This window comes from Maniola hyperantus, chromosome 12, assembly GCF_902806685.2.
Source record: "Maniola hyperantus chromosome 12, iAphHyp1.2, whole genome shotgun sequence".
Classification (NCBI taxonomy): Eukaryota; Metazoa; Arthropoda; class Insecta; order Lepidoptera; family Nymphalidae; genus Maniola; species Maniola hyperantus.
In genome coordinates this window covers 6926179-6945296 of record NC_048547.1, presented here as the reverse complement: position 1 = coordinate 6945296, position 19118 = coordinate 6926179, and the positions used below count along the sequence as shown (strand labels likewise).

Sequence of the window (19118 nt, the reverse complement as noted above, 5' to 3'; positions counted from 1 at the left end):
GCTATCAAACGAGAAACACAAAAGTAGACACCAGAATCGGCAGTTTCAAAATAGGCGTCGAAGGACAAGTGACAACGATATTACCAACCCAAGAACATAAGCTAGTAACATACTGTACTATTTTATTATTAAGTATACCCACTTTGTAAATATTCTTTTAATTTCCGTAAGTAAATAAAATTAATGGTCTTAAAATACCAAATAAACTCCCAATTAGTATGGGAGTTGTTCATAAATTTGGTTCATAATTATGATCTTGGGACTACCCAAATTATAAAGGTGCTTGAAATTGGAGTAGATCTAATTAGATGGAAACGTACTTCAGATTTAAGCCTCATTAATGAGAAAATGTAATATAAATAGAGGCACCATAATAATATTATAGGACCTATACCTACAGTTTTATTAAGCTAAACATTGGTTTCAAATCTTTTTTTTAGAGGGATGCCAACGGGACCCTATTACCTAGTAGGCCTCCGCTATCCGTCCGTCAGTCTGTCTGTCAGCGGGCTGTATCTCATGAACCGTAGGTAGGAGTTGATTTGCACAAAGTGTGTATTTCTATGCTGCTATTTAATAATAATAATAATTAATAATTATTATTTATTTATTTTAATAACTCAGTACAGTTTATCTCTCTGGAATCCTATATAACAACAAATACTTAATAAAAAAAAACTAAAAGTACATAGGTACTGTTATATCTTGTACGATGGTACGTTTTTTTAGTGGATTTTTATGCAATATTCATCTCCAACAATTTATATGAGGAATACTTATAATTATCTACCTATTACACATTCGTTGAAAAGTCTCTTTGGCTAGCATATAAATTGGTGAAAATGATAAAATACATTGTCACGTTGAATGAAAGAGCCACATAATAGGTTTGCGTCTTATGAATAGACGCCAATTTGTATATGACATTTATAAAAGTATTTGCCTAAAAAATCCCTCGAAGATTAATAGAAACCATTTGGATAATTTCTCATAAGACCTAAATTGCGTACATTTTTGCTAAACATATAAAATTATATACTCCCATAATATTTGCCATTTATAATGAAGACAGAAACTACCTATAAATACCTACACCTACGCTTTTTGCTCTCGGCTAATTTCATTCCTCAGAATTTCAAAGGAATAAAATATCTATTAATTTTATAGCGAATCCTGTAAAGACATCTGAAACTTGATGTTACCACCGCGAGATCGCAATCAACTTGTAACGAATAAAATTAAATAAATAAACCCAATAAAGAGTTCATTATCTACTACTGCTACTGACCTACTATAATACTATACTATCTACTATAGTATAACAGTATTATATATAAATAAATAAAAATCTTTTTATTCGAATAAACTTTTACAAGTACTTACGAATGTTCGGAATGCCGTTCCTACCGAGAAGAACCAGCAAGAAACTCGGCTCGGCTATAGAGGTAAACTGTGTATGTTTGTTTGTAGGAATTAATCTCTGGAACTACTGAACCGATTTAGAAAATTCTTTCACAAGAAAGCTACATTATTCCTAAGTGACATATAAGATATTTAATTTTCAAAAAAATTTGATTACTTGGTACAGAGATGGGTAGCTTGCATCCTGAAGACGGTTAGCCTACTTTTCATTTCGGATAATCAAAGAATTTCCACGGGATTGTTAAAAACCTAAATCCACGCGGATGACGTCGCGGATATCACAAAAATGGGCCAAGAAACTACAATACTATTATCAGTAGAAAGATAAATGTTGTTCGAAGCATTACATAAAAGAATCGGTACATATTATGAGTAGTGTGGGCAATATCGTCTTGTACAACAGTGCTACACCTCGAATAGGTGGGCCACTGTGCTTGTGTTGAGACGTCGTCGGGCCCCTCAGACGCAAAGCTCTTACGGCGACCATCTGAAGTACCAGATGTGATTTATCTCTATTTATAAAAATAAATCGCTAAATGTGTTGCTGATCGCAAATCTCGAGAACAGCTGAACCGATTTTGCTAATTCTTTTTTTATTTAATATTCCTTGAAGTACGAGGATGGTTCTTACGGAGAAAATTTAAAAAATTGCCTGAAAAATAATCTGAGACTGTTGGGCGGTACGAAGTTCGCCGGGGCAGCTAGTGATACGATAAAAATGAAAATTGAAGGTTTGAAAAATATTTTGGCATTGAAAATTCCAGGCATATTGGCATACCGAACGAAACTTCCAATTTGGCATAAATTTGCCACATTGGGAGTTCGGTTTTTCACATCCGATAGTTTATATCCGCAATACGGCACTACGCATTACGACCGCAGATGCCGTTGACAACTTTTTGTTACTTTTATTGTTTGCCAGAGGATCGCAGCCTGAATTTTTATCTCTTTATATTTATTATAGGCTACATCCATGACAGTATTAAAATATGTCCGATATTGTTTGTTGATTTTTGTGTTTGAGTGTTTTATTTGTCTCGCATCCAAAATGTTATCATTAATCTTTAAATACAATCTATACTAAAACACTTGTCCTGAATTGACTGACTGATCTATCAACGCATAGCAAACTTGAAATTTTGTCTAATTTTATTTTATGATGAAGGCATCCACTAAGAAATTCCATCCGTAAAGGGGCTAAATAGGGAATAAAAGCTTGTATGAAAGTCCGTAATTTTTCAAGATATATCTATGAAAATTGTTATTTAAGGTTTTCGTTAAAAATAAAGAAATAGGTATGAATTTTAGAGTTTTTAGAAATCCTATCCTTTTACTGATTTTCATAAAATCCCACTCAAGTGAAGCCAGGGCGGGTCAGCTATTGTTTAATAAAATCTTACCACTCAAAAAACGCTACAACGCTAGTGTTGTGTGTGCTTCAATCATATCGCAACGGAGCAACGGATTGACGTACCAATTTTTTTTTATATTATTTTGATTTTCCGAAATTTAAAAAGTATTCTGTATCTGCGCCCAAGATGTAAGCTGCTATACAAAAAAGATTCCGTAACTTCATCCACGCGGACTTAGGTTTTTTAAAAATCTCGAGGGAGTTCTTTGATTTTCGAAAAACGAAACAAAAAGTAGCCATGTCCGTCCCCGAAATGCAAACTATCTCTGTACCAAACATTAAACAGGGTAAATGGATGGCCCGCGAAATGCTATCTAACAGACAGACAGACGGACGGATGGACAGACAGTGGATTATGAAATTCCGGGAAGTCGAGTTGCATTGTTTCTTAGCAAGCGCAATATTCATGCACTTATTCAAGTGGGAAATGTACATTTACATTATATAGGTAACTACGAGATAAAGTTATGAAAACTGAAGTGAAGACTCTTCACTAAACCTTCAGGGAGTACAAAAGCAATTCATCTACGTCTTGTTGTATTGTTATCAAAGTGAAGAACTTTGAATATTTAAAATTTAACTTTGACCACTTGCCCTAGTTTGATTAATATAACTTATGAAACGTTTTTGATAAAAACCATCGAAGAGAAAAGAGCTCCCTATAGAGCGTAATCTGACTTAGCTTAGACTTAAGACAGAGTTAAAACGAGATAGAGCTATATCTCTCACATAAATCTATCTTGTTTTAAATCAATCTCAAGTCTGAGCAAAGTCAAAGTGCGCTCTATAGATTCCAGCCTTAGATCCTTTACAATTTACAATGATAGGGAGTTAGTGTTCGTCTGATGTCTAATTAATCAGCTATCGCCACAATCTTCGGTTAAAGCTGAAGCCAAAGTTTAATAACTTTAAGAAAAGTTCAATTGGCTAAAAATTAATAAAATAATATTTTTTTAAAAGTTTGTGTAGATTTTTGTCTTGATAAATTTATGCAAACTGTGTGGAAGGAACTTCCACTTGCTGTTTTTCCTAAAAACTACTAGTTAAAAAACCGGCCAAGTGCGAGTCAGACTCGCGCACCGAGGGTTCCGTACTACAGTCGTGATTTTTCGACATTTTGCACGACAAATCAAAAACTATTGTGCATAAAAATAGATAAAAATTTGTTTCAGAATGTACGGGTAAAGCCCTTTCTTATGATTTCTCACTTGGTATAGTAATCTTACTTTAAAAATTAAAATACTAATTATTTTACTAAGGACATCGCACTGCTTTGTATAGAATGTATGAAGAGGGGTTGGGGTGGCGACTGGGATGCGCGACACTGCATACAATCGCGCGGCAGCGCGCGTCTCGGTTGCATGCCGCAAAGTCTACCTTTAGGTGTACTTACCCGACTGAGTTATTGATGTGTAAATACATCCTACACATTTGGCCCATGCCAGTCAATAAGGCAACTTTTGCCAGCCCTAGATAATTCAGTAGGTACGTTGGTCCAACATACCTATACGTACAAGGGGCTTAACAATTATATATTCAGTACGTGTATTAGAAGATGGGTTTCATTAAGTAATAAGACGGGTTAACGTCAGGTGTTTGTGGTGATAACCGACGCCTTCAAGGCACGGATAGGAATTTATATGTTAATATACCCAAGCGAGGTCATTGATGTAATCCCTAAAGTAACATAATATCATTAAGATCATAGGCGAGGTCTCAATCAGTCGGGGCTGGAGGGCTATTAAACGTAGATAATAGGTATACCAGAATTTTCCTTGAGAATATTATAATTATGTTGTTATTAAATATGTTGTGTACGTACAGATCAATAATTTTGAAAAAAAAAACAAAAATCTTTTGTATTTATTGCACGAGTTAAATGCAAAGTTATTCAAGTATGAAATGTACTTAATTAATTTTTGGCCAACAGTTTAACTAACCTTTATTTTCCCGGGATCGAAACTAAAGATATTTAAGCCTCGTGCCCAATTTCACCGAATGCGGATTAGTAATTGTTGACACGAAGAAGTAATAAATAAACAAACAGACGTGCTCTCGGATTTCCGAATGGCATGGATTTTGCTAATCTTTTCGTCAAAATATAAAATGTGTTAGTAGTAAGTATATTATACGCATTTAATATGTTATAATTATATAAAAATAACCGCGACTTCGCTCGCGTGGATTACACAAATATAAAAGCCCTATTTCACCCCCTCTGAGGTTTACTTTTCAAAATCTTTTCTTGTGAATGTTTGCATCATAACAGCTATTTACATGCCTTTATGCCTGATCCGTCCAGTAGTTTGAGCTATGCGTTGATAGATCAGTCAGTTAAGGTATGATTCGCTACATTGCTGCTGCGACACATACATTGCTGCGATTGTATACGTTTACTACTGTCAAATAAATAGCAATGAAATTGCATATTGTATTGCAAGTTTTCAAGGAGCAAAATCCATACTACTATTATAAATAAGAAAATGCGTGTGTATCTGTCTGTCTGTCTATCTGCTAGCCTTTCACGGCCCATCCGTTTAACCGATTTTGACGAAATTCGTACAGAGATAGCTTGCATCCCGGGGAAGGACATAGGCTACGTTTTATCCCGGAAAATCAAAGAGTTCCACGGGATTTTTAAAAACGCGAACGAAGCGCAGGCATCATCTGGTTAATAATATAGCAAAGAAGCAAGAATATTCCGACACAAATTTTTCAGATTCTGATGTATAATGCCTGGGACTCATGAGAAATGAGCAGACATTATGAAGAAGGCAAATGGAGGAATGAATATAAAGTATTTTAGACTATTGTTGTTACAACCGTTTATGAAAAGATTGTTTTTATCTTGTTACTGTGTTCTCCTACTCCCTCCGGTAAAGATAAGAGATTTTTTGAGCATCCATGATTTTATTAAATTTCTTTGTAAACATTTTGATTATTTTATATACCTACCTCACTTGAGATAATTTATGCAGTAAAAACAATAATTATGGATATACTTATATGTGCCCATATCAAAGGGAATATTAATATCATTATAATATTCGTTTATTAATAATAAGATCTGTGCTTTTTGTTTCTTTTGAATTTCATTAACGAAGTTTGAATGTTGGTCTCTTTGAGTCTTATTACTTTTCTTTGAAATATTTTGATTTATTTACTTGTTCTGTTTCTTTGTTGGTCTTTGAAAACAATTACGCTTCAGGTTGAGATGGCAATCGGAGTATGAGGCGGGGACGCCCGAACGTCACCCACGCTATCCCGTACCTGATTGGCGCGGGAGCTGTGCGGATGTGCAGGACGACGAATAAAGGCTAGTTTTATCGCGGGAAGACGTTTTCTTATGGGTAACACCTGCAGAGTGGATAAGTCAAGCCGCAGCATAATTTTTTTGTAAACAATTTAACTTCATTTACTTTAAAATATGATGGAAATTAATAAATATATAATAATAAAAACAAAAGAGTGCTACGTGAGGCCTATTTGTATATAGACTTTAGAGCGATTGCCATAATCAGTACCGTTATTATAAATGCGAAAGTGTGTTTGTTTGTTGGTTTGTTGGTTTATTGGTTTGTTGGTTCGATCACGTCGCAACGGTGCAACGGATTGACGTGATTTTTTACATGGATATAGATAAAGACCTGGAGAGTGATATAAGCTACTTTTCATCTCGGAAAACTGAAGAGTTCCCACGGGATTTTTAAAGACCTAACTCCACGCGGACGAAGTCGCGGGCATCAGCTAGTACCAAATTAAATAAAGCTAAGTTGGATTTTTTATAGAAAAAGAAATTATATATAGACTGATGAACTTAAAACACTCCTGAGAAATACACGGTCGCTTGAGAGTCGACTGTACTATGCAGGTGGACGATTCGCCTTGGTCCCGCGGGAAAACAAAAACTCCTCGCGGATAAAATGCAACGGACGCAGGCAACAACTAATGCATACAATTTGTATATGTACTTACATTCCTCAGTGATTTGCAGCTCGATCTTGTCCAAGTCCTCAATCTCTTCGTCATCGAAGTCAGTTTGGACTGTGGCGTCACGCGTGTATTGTTGTAGAGTAATGACGTCAAATGCTGCGCGCTCTTGCGGACTCGGAGCCCGCTCGGTTTTCACTTGCTCGGCGGGACAGCACGTCCTTGTGCGTGCTCTGTGTTGGTCTTGAGTATCCTGCCGAGCACGCTTGCATGCTGTGCACCCACATAAGGATCCGCGTACACGCAGCAGCCACACAAGCCCGAAGAGCGCCATCCACGTGCTCATACTGTGTACACCACCACCATCACATTTCATTGACACTCGCACATTTTTGATGATTAATTCATATTTTTGTTCACATACACAGTTTATAACTAATTCATATTACACAGTTCTGTAAGTATTCAGTTTTAGATAAGCGATTTGATTCATTTGATTTCAAGTTTTTAGAAATGGAGAAGCAACCCACTGTAATACAGTGTTTACTAGTGCAGGGGTTGCCCATTCATACGTCTACTAGACCTAGGTCTACTTAATTGTTATTACTTGTTTTTTATCTGTATTATAAGTATTTTTTTGTGTTCCTTATATGTAATTTAATTTAATAAACTAATTTAATTTAATTTAATAAACTATTGAATTACGAAATAACTACTTAATTGTATTACTGAAAGTATTAGAATATAATAGAAACATTTTTTATTCAAATAAACTAATTACTTTTGAATCGTCAAATGAACTGATGCCTTTGCTATTGAGATGCATATGCACGGTAATATTTTTAGCTGCTCTAGGTATTCTTACTTCTTGTGGAAATATTCTAAATATTTCAACAGAACCTCCGAGGGCGAGGCAAGAAGAAGTAAGGCATTTATGGTTAGATATGGTTGCAGTTATCTAGTTGCAATAGCTCGTTTCGAAAATATCGAGTAGATAAAAATTTAATCTCTCTCGTGAAGTTGCAAAAAGTCTATAATTTCCAGTGACATAAATGTCGAGGACGTCTCTATAAAATGACAAATGGCACCTATAAATTGTAACTCGGTTATACCGATGCGATGGCAGCACTTAAAGTGGAGAACTCTGGAAAAAATATAATTTTGTTACAAGCGATCGCCGAAATTCTCCCCGGGGTGCAAATTAATGCTAAAAATATCTCGAATTATTGGCACGGTCTTCTCGAGATATCATATTTTAAAATCTCGAGGGGTAGGCATTTTCTGACGCGTATTTAGACTTTAGACATAAATTGATGGAAATGAGAAACCCGCAAATCTGTTTGATAAATCATCAATATTTATAAATATTAATATTTTCAGCAGATTTACGGATTCATTTGCAAATATGGTTTGAAATTAAAAGATTTCCGATTTTTAGATTGTTAATCAAGTTTAACTTGATAGTAAATATTTTCAAAACTGAAATGGAGGTAGAAAATAGGCACTAGAGAATAATTGAACTGTATAGGTAGTTTGTAAATTATTCAAGAAGTTCTCTATACATATTTAAATTAAACAAATCCGAAGTGGTCAAAAGAGTATAATTATGTTAACATTTTCTCTTCAAATGCGATCTTCAACAGCTTACGAAGTTTGCATCCAATTTAAATAATTTAAATTTATACATTTGAACAGTCAGCGGTATCAAAAGTTAGGCATGAAAGAACTGAACATTAATTTTACTTCAGTAAATATAACGAAATAAGTATTCAGTTTCTATAATTTGTTCCTCTTGGTCGGTAGCAAACCAATTAAATAACTAGGTACCTCGGAGTTTTTAGTTGTAGGTACCTACTTACTTGAGGAAGAACTTTGATTAGGTGTGATGAAACAAATGTGGGAAAATAACTCTCATATACAATTCACAACGTATGAATCTGTACATGTGAGGAAAACAACCCAGAATAATAAGAAAATTAATTATTTATGATGTGAGAGTGAGTTTATCTGATTGCCTGGCCCCGTACTCTCTTGCTCGCGAAAAAAAATGTAAAGAGAAAAAAAACTCTATGATTGGATATCAAATCAAACGTAGTGAGTAAAGTGCATACTTATATACAAAAACAAATAGGTTTGCTTCAATAATAATATTTACTATCAGACATTCGTATGTAGGTAAATAATTTTTATATATTTCAAATTTAATATTTCAGTCGTATTTACAATATTTAATATTGGGAAACCTTATCAAATAACAACAAAGGTTTTGTGTACAATTTAGTTTTCCATCGATACAGTTTTTTCAAATATCAATACTTCCTGCCCGTATTTATAATTTAATAACATATCAATTACATGCAATTTTTGATAGAATCATCACCGAATAATATAATGTAAACAGTTAATGTAACTTGTTTGTATGACACAAATCGCAAATAATTTTACTAATTATTAACCTATGTTTTTCAATTTATATTTCGATGCTTTCAATACATCAAAAAAATTAACAGGAGCAGGGCAGGGCAGGCATGGGGTTACCATGACGAGGAGGTTGCGGAGTAAATATTAAAAAAAACTTTAAAAAAGATATTATATTATTTGACGTAAGATTTTTTACACCTTTGTTACCTGTTATCTCCCAAAACCACCACGACACAAACTTCATAGTCGCGGATCGTTCCTCTTCCTCGAAAGAAACTTTCAGCCTTTATATAATAACGAAGGTCTGGCACATGCTGGCTCTTAGTCCATTATTTATAAAAAGTCTTGTCCTGACTGAATGGGCTATCAACGCACAGCCACTAGATAAACCACTGGGGTTCTACTGGGGTTAGGAATTTGAAAATACCGTAGATTCCTTTCATACTCAGCAAGTTTTTAATTTTCCACCCCTGAGAAAGTTAAATACGGGATACACCGGATTTTTTCAGGTTAGGTATATGAACAAAAATTCGTAAATACCAATTTGATGAAATTGCACCCCTCACCGATTTTCGAAAATCCAACGTAAGCAAAGCAACTCGAATTATCTATATATAAAAGGTGACTGACTGACTGACTGATCTATCAACGCACAGCTCAAACTACTAGACGGATCGAGCTGAAATTTGGCATGCAGATAGGCATCCGCTAAGAAAGTATTTTTGAAAATTCAAACCCTAAGGAACCCTGACTCGTAGTTTTTATCACGATATACATACCTATATCGTGATAAAAACTACGAGTCAGGGTTCACTAGGTTCTGTGTATATTTTATCTCTAAAATTGTGTAGCTATTGATAAGCGCTACCCTTATAATATTATTAACAGCTGGCTTTAATTAAAAGCTGTGCAAGAATCTCTTACTAAGTTTCAGAGTACCTCGTTAACCCGGATCAGAATTTGGACCAATTTTGTCATTAATATTTTAATTTAGTGGACTTTCATATTATCTTCTCATAAAGTTGAAATTGAAAATCTTATTTTCTCTTAAATTACATATTTCAAAGTATTTATTATGATCAAATTATTTGCATTTTCTCATATGAAATACTAGCTTATGCTCGCGATTTTGTCCGCGTGGACTACACAAATTTCAAACCCCTATTTCACCCCCTTAGAGGTTGAATTTTCAAAAATCCTTTCTTAGCGGATGCCTACGTCATAATAGCTAACTGCATGCCAAATTTTAGCCCGATCCTTCCAGTAGTTTGAGCTGTGCGTTGATAGATCAGTTAGTCAGTCAGTCAGTCACCTTTTCCTTTTATATATTGAGATGCTAGAGTGTGCGTATGTCTATCTGCTACGTTTTGCTCACGGCCCATCCGTTAAACCAATTTCGACGAAATTTGATCCAGAGTTAGCTTGCATCCCATGCACGGACATAGGCTAGTTTTTGCCGGTAAATCAAACAGTTCCCACGAGATTTTTATCAACTAAATCCACGTGGATGAAGTCACAGGAATCATCTAGTATCTTCATCATCATCAGCCTGTGGACGACCACTGTTGGACATAGGCCTTGCCTAAAGAGGGCCACCACACCCGGTCCTCAGCCTTCCTCATCCAGCCACTTCCTGCCAGCCTCTTTATAATATCGTCTAGTATCTATACCTTATATTATGCTATTTGTTCTATTAGCTCTTCTTTATTCATATATACATTAAATGTTATGTAGGTAGAACGTACGAGCTTTATCAATTTTTCATATTTCAATCAACGTAAATTGAAAAACGTCATCTTGGCGAACGCTCATAACTCTTGTAAAATATTCCTGAAATGGTTCTCAGTCTTGATTTTACATTCATTTCTGTAGAACGGAAATTGATTTGAATTTCTGTACGCGTGAATTTTTTCTTCTTTTCTACAATTAATAGGTAAGTACTTACTGAAGGAAAATGTGTGAGTGCATGCATAATTGTGACGTATTATGCTTAATCTTTTTAGGGCTCCGTACCTCAAAAGGAAAAACGGAACCCTTATAAGATCACTTTGTTTTCTGTCTGTCTGTCTGTCTGTCTGTCGGTCTGTCAAGAAACCTACAGGGTACTTCCCGTTGACGTAGAATCATGAAATTTGGCACGTAGGTAGATCTTATAGCTGACATTTGGGGAAAAATCTGAAAACCGTGAATTTAGGGTTAGATTACACAAAAAAAAATTAAATTGTGGTCATGAATTAATAATTAGTATTTTTTCCAATTTTCTTCTTCACCTGTGCATTCTAAAACAGATTTTTATTTATTTTTATGTATCATAGTTTTTGAATTATCCTGCAAAATGTCGAAAAATACGACTCTAGTAGGTACGGAACCCTCATTGCGTGAGCCTGACTCGCACTGGGCCGGTTTTTATTTATTTATATACATTCTTCTACAAAATATTTTAAGGGAAAGGAGAGCGTTTCTTTACCCGTAAGCGAGAAACTGGAGTACTTAGTAGGAAACCGCTTTACCTCAGTGACAAAATACTCGTTTTCCTTCGGTCTTCTTCTGTGTTAACTGCTAAACCAAAATAGATGAGGCACGGACATAGTTTATTAGTCTCTGTTTGACTTAAATTCACGCAGACAATGTAGCTGGCATCGTCTAGTATGCTGTAGGATATAATATAAGATGTACCTATAGTAGTATTACTTTTACGGCCCTGGAAACATTTAGCTGACGTAGCTCTATTCTAAATGCAAATGTAATGTTCGGCATATGATAATAAGACACATTGGGTACGGAGTTTTGTCAAAAAACATGGCGAATGACTATACTTATCGAGGCAAGAATTCATCAAGAGTCGAATAAAAAGCTTGTTGCTCAGATTAGTTACATTAATTATTTGTTAAATCAAAATAAAAATTAGGATCGATGCCATTAAACTACAGCTATGATCACCGTCATCATCAACCCGTTGCCAGCTCACTACTGAGCACGGGTGTCCTTTCAGAATAAATAATATAACATAATATAGGAGTACCACAATAATAGATCACCACGGTGACCCACGTGCGGATTCACACACACAGTTTAGAGTGCAAGAAAGGTACGAATATTATAAATAGGTATTGGTTTTTTTTTTTTTCATTGGAATAAGTATTTTTAGTAGTTACAAGTTGTAACAAAATAATTTAATTTTCAATCCAATGTGCACGGCCCACGAAAACTCAAGTACAAAAATAAAAGTAGCAGCCTTAAAGAAATGAGTAAGTAGGTATCTAACAAAAAAGCCCTTTTATTATATACTACCTGGCTCGCCGCGGTATGCGTACGAGGCGGTTGTGCGCAGCGCCCAATTTACCTACCTATTCCAAGTTTGCGTTAACTCGACATCGATACCTACTTACATTGTTTATCGCCGGGCGGCCGGCCCGCGCCGACCGGTTTATGTAGGGATGTGTGATGAACGCGGCAAAAATGTCCGTCGGTAGTGCGACAGAAGAGCGAGAGTTGAGTGTTATGCAGCCAGTGCAATGTCAGGTGAATGAATCTATGCAATTAGAGAATGCGAATGAAATGATGGTGGTACCCTCTGGGTCGGCATCTAAACGACCCAGAGACGAAGAAGAAAGTGAAGAAGATGATGAATCTCAATGGACAACGGTAAGGAGAAACAAAGAAAAAAAGCATAAAACTAGTGAAGCAGTGGAACTATACATTTCGTGCAATGAAAAATTTCCAAAGCAATTTGCCTTTGCAAAATTGTTAAAATGTCAGGGTATTACGGAGGTTTTAAAAGTCAAGTACTTAAATCCCTATAAAATTCGGATGGATTTTAAGACTGAACTAATGGCAAGGAAAATAGAAACATGCAAAGAATTTATTGAAAAGGGATGGAAATTCCATCGTGCTATGGAACAAACCTATTCGTACGGGGTCTTAAAAAACGTAGATTTGGAGTTATCCGATGAAGAAATTTTCGACAGCATCACATGCCCGAGCCCAGCGATATTAATTTCTGTTAATCGTATGAAGAGGCGTAGTGATGATAACAAGTGGTTACCGAGTGAAGCAGTGCGCCTCTGTTTCAAGGGCACTTGCTTACCAGGTTTCGTGTACGCCGATGGCTTAAAAATAAAAGTGGATTCGTATATATTCCCCGTTTCTCAGTGTTGGCGCTGCTGGCAGCTAGGGCATGTAGCCCGTAAATGCCCAAAAAATAAGATAACGTGCCCAAAATGCTCTGGCAATCACGAAAATTGTGACACACAAAGTCCCAAATGTGTTAACTGCTCAGGTTCTCACATTTCAATGTCTAAAATCTGTCCAAAATATAAAAAAGAGAAGAGATTGAGGGAAATAATGGCAGAATTCAATTGCACATATAGGAAGGCCATGGACGTGTATGTGGAGCCGGAGACAGAAGCCCAAGTAAATGAAGAGACAATGCAGGGGTACGACGAGCCGCCCTCACCTGGCTACACAGTTGACGACTCTTTTCCGTTGGGTCAAAGAACTTTTTCGGCAGTTCTGAGGAACAAAACACAGAGTGACCCTACAGTACGAACTCCGAAAAACTCAACGAAAAAACAAACAAAAAAACAGCGTAACGAGAGTCAACCTGGCAACGAGCGTGATTCATTTAATTTTGCATATGAAACTCCACCTTCCTTTGAACGTGATGGTCCTACCACAAGTTCACAAGATACACCTATTAAATTCAGTGAACTTTTAACAAGAATAAAAGAAATTTTATTTCTACGGGAAGTGTCGGTCAAAAATAAGTTATTAAATATAATTAGATGTTTTATACGGTGGTTGATAATAGTTGTAGCTAGTAATTTTGCAGATTCTCCATGTTTAAAGTTTGTTTTAGACCTTTTTGATGCAGAATAACAACAACAAAACTATACAGTTAAACATATTCCAGTGGAACTCGCAAAGTTTAAGACCAAAAAAGTTAACTTTAGAAAACTTGTTAATACAAGAAAAAGTTCATATTTGTGTAATTAGTGAAACTTGGTTTGAACCGGATAGCTTGTTCAGCATTGGTGGGTACAAAGTTTATCGTAAGGATAGAGCAGACTCATATGGGGGAGTGGCAATAATTATCCATAATTCTATAAATTCGTATGAAATAGCGGACTTTTCACATAATATTAATTCAGGAATAGAAGTTATCGCGATTAAACTACTCAATTGCAAGAATATTGAAAACATTGTTTCTCTCTATTGTCCACCATCTAAACGGACGATAAACAGCGATTGGGAAAATATTCTATCGAAATTCCAGAGCAGAACACTAATACTTGGAGATTTTAACGGCCATCACCCAAATTGGTCAAGTAAGCTAGATTACAGGGGCTGTCAAATTTTTGATAGCCTGGTAGATAGCAAATTTATTACATTGAATGATGGAAAACCGACAAGAATTAAACTAGTAAGTGGAGAATTGAAACAATCTTCCCCTGACTTATCATTAGCATCGTCTGACATAGCTTTCTCCTTTAAATGGAATGTTTCAAATGAAACATTAGGAAGTGATCACAGAATTATCAAAATTTCGACTAAAATAAGATGCATAAATAAACCCTGTTCAAAAAGAAACTACAAAAAAGCAGATTGGGTGTCTTATACAACCTTTCTGGATAATATTTACTCTAATCTGACATTACCCGCAGATCTACAAGATGCATATGACGTTTTTACGAAATATCTAGATGTAGCCGCTGATACCTATATCCCTAACTTTAAGATAAATAATGACCCTACAGGAAAATTTATGCCAAAACCCTACTGGAATCAAAACTTATCTAGATCAGTCGCTGATCGACGCTTAGCTCTGGCCAAATTCAGAAGGAATCCTACCCCTCACAATCTAGATATATTGAAAGATAAAATTAGAACAACGCAAAAAAATATGAGAGAGGCTCAACGTGATGACTGGCGCTCGTTCTGTTCTTCGCTAGGATATGCAACATCACAAAGCGAAATATATCGCAAACTAAATTGGATAAAAGGTTATAGCTCTAAACCACACATAACCAACGAAAAATTAAATGAATTGCTAAATAATCTTGCACCCGACTCAGTGCCCCCTGAAGACCCGGTTTTTCCAACATATAACTCATGTATAGAAATTAAAATATCAATCCAGGAATTAGAAAAAACGTTACTTCGTAGTAAAGATACATCTCCAGGTTGCGACAATATCCCTTATTCTATGCTTAGATTTCTCCCAGAGAGCGGTAAACAGGTGTTATTATCACTTTTTAACCAATTTCTTGATAATGGCTTTATTCCTAGACAGTGGAGGGAAATTAAAATTGCTCCAATACCCAAACCGGGCAGAGACCCTAACTGCATTTCTGCATTGAGACCTATATCATTAATGTCGTGTTTATGCAAAACTTTTCATAACATTCTAATGCTAAGATTAGAATGGTTTATAGAAAGGAATGATGTATTATCTAACAAAACTACAGGATTCAGAAAATGCCGTTCGACCTTGGATAATCTCACTAGCTTAGTTTTATCGATACAATCAGGCTTTTCCGAAAAACAAATGACTATAGCCAGTTTTATAGATGTTGACAATGCGTACAACAACGTGGACATCAAAAGTTTGATGCACATAATGAACGACTTGGGTATTGGATCAAAAATGTGTACCTATCTTTACAATTTTCTTAAAGAACGACATCTCAAAATTTTTACCGAGGACGGTTTCATTTCTAGAAAAACTGGACGTGGCTTAGCCCAAGGAGACCCTATTTCTCCAATTTTATTTAATATTGCTACATCAAAAATTTGTAAGAATATTGCTAATGTTTCGATATCCCAATATGCAGATGATTTCATATTGTTTTGTACTTGTAAACAGATAATGGAAGGAACAAAAAAGTTACAAGCTGCACTGAAGATCTTTACAAAGCTACTTGGTAATATTGGCTTAGAAATTTCGCCCTCGAAAAGCAAGGTGTGTGTATTTCGATTAAGTAACACCCAAGATGTAGTAGACTTAAAAATTGGGGAGACATCATTACAAAATGTAAATACTATCAAATATTTAGGGGTATGGCTGGATAAATCCCTTAGATGGTCCAAACACATTAACGAAATAAAAAGTAAAGCGTCAAAATGTATGAATATTTTAAAAATTTTAGCAGGTTCAGGGTGGGGTGTACATCCGAGGCATTTGCGTCGCCTTTATATAGCGTTGATACGCAGTAGATTGGACTATGCGAGTTTTCTGTATGACAGTTCTTGCAAAACACACTTAAAAAAGATAGATGTCCTGCAAAATCAGTGTATGAGAATAATTGGAGGGTATCTCAAAACTACTGCTATACACGTTATGGAGTGCGATCTGAACTTACAACCACTATATGTTCGAAGAAGCTATCTGGCGGGCAAGTTTTTGCTAAAAACCAAATCGTATAAAGATAATCATGTAAGTAATGTATTAGATAATTTTTTTTGTAGTCAGGGAAATATGTATTGGCGAAATAAAAAAACGCCGTTATTAGTTAAACTATTAGAGGTACTTAATACAGTAAGTTTTAATTCGAGTCAACAGTTGGAAATATTTTCTTTAGATTTTTGGGTCAACAGTCTGGATTTGTCAGATATAGTAAGAATAAATATGGGTAAAGATATAAAATCTAAAAGGAGTCGTAATACAGTAATTTCAGTCGAATTGTGTAATGAGTTTTTAAATAATAGCTATTATCAATTTTATATTATTTACACAGATGGATCAAAAGATCACACTGGCGCCGGAGCGGCCTTCTATGACCCTCAAGCAAATATCTCTGTAAAATTGTCTATAAAATCCAACATAATAAGTATAATGTTTGTCGAACTGATTGCCGTAGCCGAAGCATTGTCTTACATAGAATCTCTGTCATCAGGTAATTATGTCATTATGACTGACTCTAAAAGCGCTCTGCAGTATTTAATCAAATGTACGTTGGGCTATCGAGGGGCACCGATAGCATTTAATATTTTGCAAACTATAAAAAAGCTGAAAAGCATTAAAAAAAATGTATTATTACAGTGGATACCTGCTCATATCGGCTTGATTGGAAATGAAATTGTAGATAAGTTGGCCAAAGAAGCTGTAGAAGAGGGTATTTCTTTTAATTGTACACCTTACTGGTCGGATGTTTTATATGTGGTAAAAAGGCATTGCCTTGGCATTTGGAGGGAACATTTCGATGAGATATCTTTGAGTAAGGGGATATGGTACAGGACTATCCAACCAACGATAGGACGGGTTTCGTGGATTGAATCTGCTGATATGAGCAGGGGTGACATTGTCACTGCCTTAAGACTTCGTGCTGGACACCTTCCGCTAAACACTTTTGGTTATCTAATGAAAAAGACCCTAGAAGAAATCTAGCCCGAATTGCTCGGAATGTGGAGTGAGAGAAGATATAAATCACATATTTTTGGAATGTACCCGCAATGAAGTCGAAAGGTTTAATTTTTTTATAATGTTTAATTTAGAAATTAGGAATATTGGCGTTTGTAATAGCATTTTGGCCTCTCCATTATCGCGAGAGGCCAGAATGCTATATAAACTATTTAATTTAACTTTAAAACGAAGATAATTATTATACATACCTATTGTGATTTGTTACAAGGGTGACATGTTCTGATTGAACAAACCCTTTAATAAAGAAAAAAAAAAAAAAAAAAAATTATATACTACCTGATGCCCGCGAATGCGTCCGCGTGCGAACTCTTTGATTTTCCGGGATAAAAAGTAGCCTATGCCACTTTTCAGGTCTTCAACTATGCCCAAGCAAAAAATCAAGTCAATCCATTGCTTGGTTGCGACGTGATTAAAGGACAAACCAACCAACGAACCAACAAACAAACTTTCGCATTTATGATATGGGTATTGATCATCATCATCATTTCAGCCTGCGGACGTCCACTGCTGAAGGCCATCCTTAAAAAGCACCACCACACCCAACGGGTGTCATTTCAGCCTGCGGACGTCCACTGATGGAAGGCCATCCTTAAAAAGCGCCACCACACCCAATGGGTGTCATTTCAGCCTGCGGACGTCCACTGATGAAGGCCATCCTTAAAAAGCGCCACCACACCCAACGGGTGTCATTTCAGCCTGCGGACGTCCACTGATGGAAGGCCATCCTTAAAAAGCGCCACCACACCCAATGGGTGTCATTTCAGCCTGCGGACGTCCACTGATGAAGGCCATCCTTAAAAAGCGCCACCACACCCAACGGGTGTCATTTCAGCCTGCGGACGTCCACTGATGAAGGCCATCCTTAAAAAGCGCCACCACACCCAATGGGTATCATTTCAGCCTGCGGACGTCCACTGATGAAGGCCATCCTTAAAAAACGCCACCACATCCAATGGGTATGATTTCAGCCTGCGGACGTCCACCTGATGAAGGCCATCCTAAAAAAGCGCCACCACACCCAATGGGTATCATTTCAGACTGCGGACGTCCACTGATGAAGGCCATCCTTAAAAAACGCCACCACACCCAATGGGTACCTACCTATATAGTATGAAAATATCCACCAAATACTTAGGTATTTGAAAATGCTTCGTTTCGCACCCAATCAATGAATCATCTAATCCGGATTTCATTCCAGCAAGGAACAATTCCATTCTTCATCCAATTCGAGCAAAATCCGGCGCTAAAAGACTGCGGAGTAAAATGTTTATCTTTTACATACAAAGTGAATATTTATAGGGATCACATGACCCTATGGAAGCGACAACGAGGACCCTAACTCGAAATAAAATGTTACGAGTATGGTTAGGTAGGTATATCGGATTTTTTGTTAGCCTTCCGCTGTTTTTAATTTTCGGAATCTTTATAAAAGTCTTTGCTTTACAATCCTAAAGTATCAGCACCCTTATTATAAATGCAAAAGTGTGTTTGTTTGTTGGTTTATTGGTTTGT

General features: G+C 36.1%; 1 protein-coding gene across 10 annotated transcripts in view; it reads right to left on the bottom strand.

The window, feature by feature from the left end:
* Positions 1–19118, bottom strand: part of LOC117987041 (disks large homolog 4-like) — a 49350-nt gene that overhangs the window by 17028 nt on the left and 13204 nt on the right. For 4 of the 10 annotated variants that reach the window (XM_069502099.1, XM_069502104.1, XM_069502105.1 and 1 more), the window contains exon 2: positions 6809–7355. In XM_069502099.1, coding sequence (XP_069358200.1) covers positions 6809–7139 — 331 coding nt within the window. In that variant the 5' untranslated portion in view covers positions 7140–7355. Of the gene's footprint in view, positions 1–6808; positions 7409–19118 lie in introns of all 10 variants that reach the window. The other 6 variants (XM_069502107.1, XM_069502106.1, XM_034974001.2 and 3 more) reach the window with 4 other exon arrangements.